Source organism: Nicotiana tomentosiformis, chromosome 6 (genome assembly GCF_000390325.3).
Source record: "Nicotiana tomentosiformis chromosome 6, ASM39032v3, whole genome shotgun sequence".
NCBI lineage: Eukaryota > Viridiplantae > Streptophyta > Magnoliopsida > Solanales > Solanaceae > Nicotiana > Nicotiana tomentosiformis.
Genome location: NC_090817.1, coordinates 2849719 through 2859998, shown reverse-complemented (window position 1 = coordinate 2859998; position 10280 = coordinate 2849719). Strand labels below are relative to the sequence as shown.

At 44.2% G+C, this 10280-nt stretch overlaps 1 protein-coding gene across 1 annotated transcript; it reads left to right on the top strand.

The window, feature by feature from the left end:
• Positions 1 to 830: 830 nt before the first annotated feature.
• LOC138893485 (MAR-binding filament-like protein 1) lies at positions 831 to 3515 on the top strand. Its single transcript, XM_070178100.1, has 4 exons — positions 831 to 935; positions 2095 to 2387; positions 2714 to 3275; positions 3324 to 3515. The coding sequence occupies exons 1-4, from the start codon at positions 831 to 833 to the stop codon at positions 3513 to 3515; spliced, it is 1152 nt and encodes a 383-aa protein (XP_070034201.1).
• The last annotated feature ends 6765 nt before the right edge of the window (positions 3516 to 10280 follow it).

The following is a 10280-nucleotide window of genomic DNA, read 5'->3' as shown; positions in this document are numbered from 1 at the left end:
AACAAGATGAATCAATGTCCAAAGCCCAAAAAAGGATAATCTTTACTATATGTGTGTAAATCTCAATAATCTTTGAAATGTGAGAGTGTATCAATGTGTGGATCCCCTTTATAGAAATGATAGCCATTCCTAATATAGTGAAAAAATCCTACTTTGGATATAATTAAAAATACATAGTGAGAATCCCATGATAGAATAGTTAATTAGTTTTTCCTTGATTTCCGTCGAAATTCTCTTCCCTAGTGTGGTACAATGACTCTTTGTCTGTTGGCTCGATCTTGATCTCGGTATAGGTCGGCCTCTGGATCTCGAACTCGACCTTGACTCGAGCTCGGTCGGTCTATGGATCTCGAGCTCGATAACCCAACTTCACATCATAGATCGATATTATAACGACGACACTCGGATCGTCATGCTCCAATCTTGACTAATCACACAAAGGGCAAACTCAATTTTGACTGTATACATATAGTCCTCTCGTTTCTCGGAAAGACGATGGCTAGGAACGATATGATTTTTCAACCTCTGACTAGATACATACTGACGTCTGCGTCGAGCCCGATCGTGACGTATGTGACAAATGTCCCGTCAGTCCAGTTACCAAGGCATTAAATGCGCGTCAGTCTATGATCGACCACTGCCAATTTTGAACTGTCACTGTGACATCTATAAATAGCCCCCTTCTTCATCATTTCAAACTTTTAAGTCTTTTTAATTCCAATCTTCAGAGTCTTTCGTCTTCTCCAAAACTTCCTATTTCCAAGTTTCTTGTTCTTCTCAAAACATAAAAATACTTCAATCTCCCTTCTTCTTTGTTCACATAAATTTAGATGGCCAAAACGTCTAAAACTGTTCCGCAAAAGGAGGTCGCCTCTTCAACACGACCCGCCGGCGGTGAGGATGCGGCGGATCCTCGCCCTGAGGAATTTGTTCCGGTAGGATGTGCAACTATCAGTGACTTTAAAGTTGAAAAACCTTCTTCGGTACCGGGCCGATGTGAGCCGATGTCGAGGTACCAATGTACAATCACCGAGAAAATTCTCGAGAAAGTCAAACAAGAATGCAACTGGGATGATAAGTACGTGGTAGTCCCATCGTCTGATGAATCAATTACCACCCACGTGGAAGGGTTCCTAAGTGTTTACACTTATCCTTCACACGTTGGGTCCTTTAAATCCTATCATCATCGCCTTTTGCAAGAGATACGACGTGCCCCTAGGCCAAATCCATCCTTCTTTTTGGAGAATAGTGATTCTTCTCTGATTTTTCTCAAGCAAAATCGAGGGGTGTCTTTTCACCCTGGATCACCTTATGTGCCTTTATAGTCCCCGACTTTATCGAGTAGGGTTAATCAAGCTTGCACGCGGAGTAACAAAATCGATGTTCTCGAGTATAGACGAGACTCGTGATCGGGGTTGGATGGGCTGTTTTGTTCGAGTCAAAACCTCGGACCTGATCCCCGACGATGACATGTCGTTTCCTGAGAAATGAAATATGAACCGTGAGCATTTATTTCCCTCTGTTCGTTTTAATTTTGTGAATGCCTTTCATTTTCTTGATCCATTTTTCCTTTTTTGTCACAACCGTAACTCGGATGCCGGAACCGATTCTGGATCTTAAACAATGGGTTGAAGGTCTGGTGCTGCAGAGACCGTACTCCGAGCGTGCTTGGGTGGAATTATCAAAGGGTCGATGGGAGGCTCGTAGTCATGGTAAGTCTCTTTCTTGATTTGTTTGTCATTTGTTCTTCTTTACTTGCTTATCCCCCCTTTTTTCTTTGTATGACTCGGGAAGGATGTTGCCATGAGGCCCCCATCCGGTGATGAAGAGGTTCCTTCCCCGAAGCAAGTTAGATAAAAAAAGAGAAAAAACGTACAGAGTTCCTCGGTCTTGGAAAAGAAAAAACCGACTAAGAAATCTTGGAAGCCAAAGGGGGGCTCCGGTGTCATGCCTTCGGAATTGATCCGTCGATTAAGGGACGAGCCCGAAGAATGAGAAGAGGATTTAGCCAATGTACGGGATAACGTTGTGATACAACAATCTTCCGAATTGGCGGAAGTAAATAAGGGAACCCTAGCCATAATCCCATAACAGGAAAAGGCCGAGACTATTCTGTCTCGAGCTGAGCTGGTTGAAGGGGAGATTGAGTGTAGGACTTCTCGGGCAGTAGAGGATATGTCGAGGGATGAGCTCGGGATAGTCGATATTAGCGGATCCCCTCAGATTTCGGATGCTATGATCCGCGAGGCCAACATGTTGGAAGGTCGATCTTACGAGGGCATTCAGGAGTTGACCGATATCCATGATTTTCTGGATGGGCTTGAGTCAGCTGCCTCGGAGGAGGTTATCAGGTTCGGTGAATTACCGATACCAAATAAATCATCATGGTCAGTCACTACCAGGTCTTCATCGGTTCCAAAACTAGTGGACCGATTCTCGACCCCGAGTTTTGATCCTGATCGTAGGCGGAAGATAGTGCTCTCTGTCCCGGAGGATACCCGAATTTTCTCTCCCCCCCCCCCCATGGGGATTGCCAGTTACATTCGGTCTTTGGTGACCGAAGAGGATCAATGAGTGATGAATGCGGTGGGACCCGCCTGCCTTTTCAACGAGGCCCAACATGCTCTGAATTGGGTAACTCTGGTGGCATTTCTGCTATTTCTTTTAGACTTAGATTTGTAGATAATTCTAACATTTTTCCTCATGTTTGTAGGCTTCGGTGTTGCATCACGAGGCTTTCCTCCGAATTCGAGAGGATCATAAGGCCGAGGTTCGAATCCTTACTGAGAAGAGTGACTCTTTATAAACTTCTTAGCGAGAAACTTCGAGCAGATTTGGAAACAACTCGGGATGAGCACGAGGAGATGGCCGAGCAGGTATTCCGAATTCTTCACGATAGTGAAGATGAACTGGAGATAACCACTAACAATCCTATTCTACAGGTTCGGCAGAGGCTTGAACAAATCGAACAGCTCAATTCGCAAGTGGATGAGCTAATGGCCGAGGGGGAAAAATTCAAAGAAAATATAGATACCCTCGCTTCCAAAAAGGAGGTTGTTCAAGCACAATTGGAGTCGGCTGAGGCCCTGCTTTGGGCTGCAAAAGAAAACGCCTCGGTGCAGATCGAAAGGGTTAAAGAGCTTAAGAGTCGGTTAGATTTGGCCACTTCCGATAAGGCAAGCTTGGATAATGAACTCGAAGTGGCCAGATCCGAGGTTACCGCGGCTAATAAAAGAGCTGATGCTAAAGTGGCCCAGCTAAGGATCGATGTTGAGGTCAACCAGGCTAAGGCCAAGAGCATGGTCGAACATGCTAAATGACAGGCTCGGAGGGAAGCTCTCGAGGAGGTCAGTGCTCAGGGCTTCGATGTTGAGGCCGAGATTGAAACTGCCAAGGCGGAGGAAAATAGGGCTCAAAGGCTCACCTTCCCTGAGGAAGACTTCTATAGCTCGAGCAAATCTGAAGGTGGGAAAGATCCCGAGGGCGCGACCTCCGATGAAGACCAAGCCATTTAGTACCTTTAGGTAGTTTTTGTTATTTCTATTGAGGCTGCTTTCGACCTTTGTAAAGAACCGATAGTAAGTACTGCACTAGACCGTTTCTTATAGGTAGTCCCCGAGTGAATTTTCCAACTCGAACTGAGGTGACCCTTAGGCTTGATAAATAGAAGTCAAATGAAATGATTTGCTCAAACTTGAAGCAGAGTAGACATTTTAAGCTTGACACGTAGTCCCCGGTTCGGGGTAATAGTTCGAACTTGAATCAATATAGCCCTTGGATTTTGTGGTTGAGTGAGAATGATTTCTCGGACTCGAAGTGGAAAACCAACCCTTAGGCTTTTATGGTCGAGTGAGTATTTGCTCGAACTCGAAATGAAAACAGCCCTTTGGCTTTATGGTCGAGTGAGTGTTTGCTCGAACTCGAAGTAAGAGTAGCCCTTAAGCTTAATGGTCGAGTGAGTGTTTGCTCGAACTCGAAGTAAGAGTAGCCCTTAGGCTTAATGATCGAGTGAGTGTTTGCTCGAACTTGAGTTAATATAGCCCTTAGGCTTTATGGTCGAGTGAGTGTTTGCTCGAACTCGAAGTAAGGTAGCCCTTAGGCTTTATGGTCGAGTGAGTGTTTGCTCGAACGCGAGTTAATGTATCCCTTAGGCTTTATGAGCGAGTGAGTGTTTGCTCGAACTCGAAGTAAGGTAGCCCTTATGCTTTATGGTCGAGTGAGTGTTTGCTCGAACTCAAGTTAATGTATCCCTTAGACTTTATGGTCGAGTGAGTATTTGCTCGAACTCGAGTTAATGTAGCCCTTAGGCTTTATGATCGAGTGAGTGTTTGCTCGAACTCGAGTTAATGTAGGCCTTAGGCTTTATGGTCGAGTGAGTGTTTGCTCGAACTCGAGTTAATGTAGCCCTTAGGCTTTATGGTCGAGTGAGTGTTTGCTCGAACTCAAAGTAAGGTAGCCCTTAGGCTATATAGAGCTTGATCTCGTTGATTTTTCGGATGGCAGTCCCCGATTTATGGGATAATTATTCAAACTCCTGTCATGGTCATAGGATCCCCACCTATGGTTGGCCCTCAAGCCTGTTTACGTCATAGATCGGGAACATGAAGTAGAAAAATCTTTTTGAGATATGAGATATCGGTAAAGAAGAAATTTCTCTTTATAAGTCATTATACATGTGTTCATGATTTGTGCTCAGAGCTCGAGCAAACTACATGGGCATGGTTTGTTTGACCATTTGGCCCTTAGAAATTTTTCCTATCGAGACCCTGTTGCCATGAAGTAACTTTCTTGCATCGAACTTGATATATTCGAGGGCAATGCCCCCCAGTATTCGAGGTTGATTGTAAAGAGGCCTCGGATACTGTTGAATCATTCTAAGTTAGCACGATCAATGGTTGCCTCATTAAAAACCTTGCCGAAAAACCTATTTGGGACAAAACCAGTCTAAGGGAAAGAGAGTGCAACGCGTGCTTTCAGACCTAAAGGCTTTGAGTTGAAGAATCCATCCTTTTTTCTGGTCGAACACCTACTAGGGTTAATTTCCAAATACAAATGAACATGGGAGGGCCGTACCTTAGCAGCAGTATCGATAGTTGTTTGTCGTTTATCACACCGAGTTGTATGATCCTTTTCCGACGATTTTGAGATCCTGATATGGTACTTCCCGGTTTGGACCCAGTTTCCTTTCATTCTGATTTTGGGTGTTGAGGGTGACTTTCCTTAGCACCAAGTCCCCGATTTTAAAATGTCGAAAATTGGTTCTTCGATTGTAGTACCTTTCGATCCGTTATTTTTGGGCGGCCAATCGGACGAGAGCGACCTCTCGTCTTTCGTCCAATAATTCTAGGCTCATGTTCATGGTCTCGTTATTTGAATCCTTTGTTACATATCGAAACCTGATGCTAGGTTCTCTGACCTCAACCAGGATCAGAGTTTCGACGCTATAAACCAACGAGAACGGCGTTGCTCCGATACTGGATTTCGATGTTGTGCGATATGCCCATAGGACCTCGGGTAGTATTTCTTTCCATTTTTCTTTGGCGTCGATCAATCTCTTCTTAAAATTTTGAATGATGGTTTTGTTGGTCGATTTGGCTTGTCCGTTCCCGCTGGAATGATACGGTGTTGATAGGATCCTTTTGATCTTGTGATCCTCGAGAAATTTATTTACTATGCTGTCGATGAATGGTTTTCCATTATCACATACAATCTCGGTTGGTATCCCGAATCGACATATGATATGGTCCCAAATGAAGTCTACTACTTCTTTTTCTTTGACTTTCTCGAAAGCCTGTGCTTCAACCCATTTAGAGAAATAATCAGTCATAAGCAAAATAAACTAAGCTTTACCTGGGGACGATGGGAGGGGGACGACGATGTCCATTCCTCATTTCAAGAAAGGCCATGGAGATAGGACCGAGTGGAGTAGCTCCCCGGGTTGATGAATCATGGGTGCATATCTTTGGAATTTGTTGCATTTTCGAACGAATTCCCTTGCATCCTTTCCCATATCGGTCCAATAATACCCTGCTCTGATTGCTTTGTGGACCAGCGAATCGACACCAGAATGGTTTTCACAAGTGCCCTCGTGAATTTCCCGTAGGATGTAATCGGTATCTCCTGGTCCCAAACATATTGCCAATAGTCCATCGAACGTCCTTCTAAACAGTGTTCTGTCTTCGGACAGGGTGAACCATGCTGCCTTTATACGCAAAGCTCTCGATTCCTTTGGATCTGATGGAAGTTTCCTATTCTTGAAGTACTCTATATATTTGTTTCTCCAATCCCATGTTAGACTTGTGGAGTTTATCTCGGCGTGACCTTCTTCGATTGCCGATCTTATGAGTTGTACGACAGTCCCCGAGTTGAGCTCATCATCTTCGACTGATGAACCTAAGTTTGCAAGGGCGTCGGCGTCGCTGTTCTGTTCTCGGGGTACATGTTGCAAAGTCCATTCCTTAAATCGATGTAGAGTCACCTGTAATTTATCCAAGTACCTCTGCATTCGATCTTCTCGGACTTCGAAAGTCCCGTTAACTTGGTTTACCACGAGGAGGGAATCACACTTAGCCTCTACGACCTCCGCTCCCAAGCTTCTGGTTAGTTCGAGACCTACAATCATGGCCTCATACTCGGCCTCATTGTTAGTCAATTTTGTAGTTCTGATAGTCTGTCTAACTACATTACTTATGGGCGATTTTAGTACAATGCCTAGTCCGGACCCTTTTGCGTTCGAGGCACCGTCCGTAAAGAGGGTCCAAACTCCCGTAGAGGTACCCGATTTTATCAATAGTTCTTTTTCAATCTCGGGTACGAAGGCCAGCATAAAGTCAGCCACGAAGTCCGCCAAGATTTGAGATTTGATAGCGGTTCGGGGTCGATACTCAATATTTTACCCGCCGATTTCTATGGCCTATTTAGCCAATCTCCCCGAAAGCTCGGGTATGTGCAAAATACTTCGAAGAGGATAAGTTGTTACAATATGTATCGGATGACATTGGAAATATGGTTTTAGTTTCCTAGAGGCACTTATTAAAGCAAGCGCTAATTTTTTTAAGTGTGGATACCTAGTATCGACCTCGCCTAAGGTTCGACTAACATAATAAATTTGTGAATTGCGTACCTCGTTCTTCTCGAACCAGGACCCCACTTACCGCTATCTCTGAGACAGCTAAGTACAAGTAAAGTTGTTCGTCCATTTTTGGGGTATGAAGCAGAGGCGGGCTCGATAAATATCGCTTCAGTTTTTCCAAAGCCTGTTGGCATTCCGGAGTCCATGCAAAGTTGCTTTTCTTATTAAGTAGTGAGAAAAATCGGTGGCTCCTATCTAAGGATCTCGAAATGAATCATCCTAGGGCGGCTATCCGTCCCGTTAGCCTCTGCACGACCTTTACATTATCTACCACTGTGATGTCCTCGATAACTTTAATTTTATCGGGGTTGATCTCGATTGCTCAATTGGATACCATGAAACCAAGAAACTTGCCCGAGCCAACCCCGAATGCACATTTTTCGGGGGTTGAGCTTCATATTGTAATCCCTCAGTATGTCGAAAGTTTCCTGCAAATGCTTTAAATGGTCCTCTGCTCGCAGGGACTTAACTAACATATCATCAATATAAACTTCCATCGATTTTCCTATTTGTTTTTCGAACATTCGGTTTACGAGGCGTTGATAAGTTTCTCCAGCATTTTTTAGACTGAATGGCATTACGTTATAATAGTAGGTACCGTACTTAGTGATAAACGAGATTTTTTCCTGATCCTCCGGATTCATCTGTATCTGGTTGTACCCAGAGTAGGCATCGAAAAAACTGAGAGTTTCATGGTCGGCCGTGGCATCGATCATACGATCGATATTAGGAAAAGGAAAAGAATCCTTAGGGCATGCTTTATTCAGGTCTTTATAGTCTATACACATTCTAAGTTTGTTCCCCGTCTTAGGGACTATCACCACATTTGCTAGCCATTCGGGGTATTTTACTTCTCGAATGGATCCTATTTTAAGAAGTTTGGTTACCTCATCATTGATGAAGGCATGTTTGACCTCGGACTGGGGCCTTCTTTTTTGCTTTACCGAATGGAATTTCGGATCCAAGCTTAATCTATGAGTGGTTATTTTCGGTGGGATCCCTGTCATGTCAAGATAGGACCAAGCGAAACAGTTCATGTTAGTTATAAGAAATTGAATAAGTTTTTTTCTGAGCTCGGGATCTAACCTCGTGCCCAGGTATACCTTTCGCTCGAACAAATGTTCGATTAGCGTGATTTGTTCCAGCTCTTCGACCGTTGATTTGGTAGCGTCAGAATCATTGGGGACCACGAAGGATCGAGGGATCCCATAGTCATCATTTTCGCCAGTCTTCTGATTTTCTAGTTGGGTCGAGGCTGATGTTTGTGATTGATATTTGGTATCTCATTTCTCCTTCGAATCGGATCCCTTTGTCGATGATAGTGAAGATATCAAAATCACTTCATCGACAACAAACATTTCTTTTGCGGCCGGTTGCTCCTCATAGACCGTTTTGATTCCCTCCGATGTTGGGAATTTCAGAACCTGGTGAAGGGTCGAGGGCACTGCTCTCATGTTGTGGATCCATGGCCTCCCGAACAAGGCATTATATCTCATATCGCCCTCAATTACGTGGAACTTCATTTCTTGGATGATCTCGGCCACGTTTACTGGTAATATTATCTCGCCCTTAGTAGTTTCACACGCTATATTAAATTCGTTTAGTACCAGGGTTGCGGGCACGACCTGGTCCTGTAGACCGAGTTGCTCTACGACCCTTGATCGAATGATGTTGGCCGAACTACCTTGATCAATTAACACACCCTTAACTTGAGTTTTTTTCATAAGTACAGATATTACCAGTGCATCGTTATGGGGTTGCATGATTCCTTCCACGTCTTCGTCACTAAAGGGCAGGGTTCCTTTAGGTGTGTAATCTTGAGTCCGAGATCGCTTCTCACTTACAATCGACATCTTAGTGCATTTAAGCACTGGACCCTAGGGGACATCGATCCCTCCGATGATCATGTGGATGATGTGTTATGGCTCTTCTTGTTCGCTTTGTCTATTGAAATCTCTATTTTTGAAATGGTTTTTGGCCCGGTCACTTAAAAATTCTCGAAGGTGCCCTTCATTGAATAACCGGGCTACCTCCTCTCTCAGCTGCCTGCAGTTTTCAGTTCTGTGGCCATGGGTTCCATGATACTTGCACATTTGATTGGGATTTCTCTGGGCTGGATCGGACTTCAGAGGTCGAGGCCACTTAGTATCTTTGATGAGTCCGATGGCCGACATGATGGCGGATGCATCGATGTTGAAGTTATATTCTGATAACTGTGGTGCTTCCTTAGGTCCGGAATGCCTATCGAACCCATACTTGTTCATTAGACTCCGAGACCCCTTGCCTCGATCACTTCTCCTTTCGCCTCGTACGGAGTTGCGTGCAGGTTCGCTACCTTTATGATCTCCGTTATACAGCCGATATCGATCCTTGTTTGACCTTGGTTCTCGGTCGATGTCCCTTTTAGTAACGGATCCAGAATTCAATTGGTCGTCTTCGATTCTAATCTTAGATTGATATCGATTGTGTACATCGGCCCAGGTAATAGCCGGGTACTCGATCAAGTTCTGCTTCAACTGTCGTGAAGCCATCGAGCTTCGTTCGTTCAGTCCTTGAGTGAAAGCTTGAACAACCCAATCGTCAGTGACCGGTGGTAGATCCATTCGCTCCATTTGGAAACGAGATACGAATTCTCTTAGCATCTCGTTATCTTTTTGCTTTACCTTGAAAAGGTACGACTTCCTGGTCTCAACCTTTATGACTCCGGCATGTGCTTTTGCGAAAGAATCTGCAAGCATTGCAAAAGAATTGATAGAGTTAGGCGGTAAATTATGATACCATACCATTACCCCTTTTGACAGGGTTACCCCGAACTTCTTCAATAATATAGATTCGATCTCATCGTCTTCTATATCGTTCCCTTTAATGGCACATGTGTAAGAGGTGACATGTTCGTGGGGGTCGGTCGTCCTATTATATTTAGGAATTTCAGGCATGCAAAACTTCTTGGGGATTGATTTGGGAGCCACGCTCGGGGGGAAAGGCTTTTGTACGAATTTTTTGGAATCCAAGCCTTTTAATACCGGTGGTGCCCCCGGGATCTGATCAACCCTAGAGTTATAAGTTTCTACTTTTTTATCATTTGCTTCAAACCTCTGTTCTCCTAATTCAATTCATTTTGTTAGTTCCTCGAGTATCCTAATGCTTT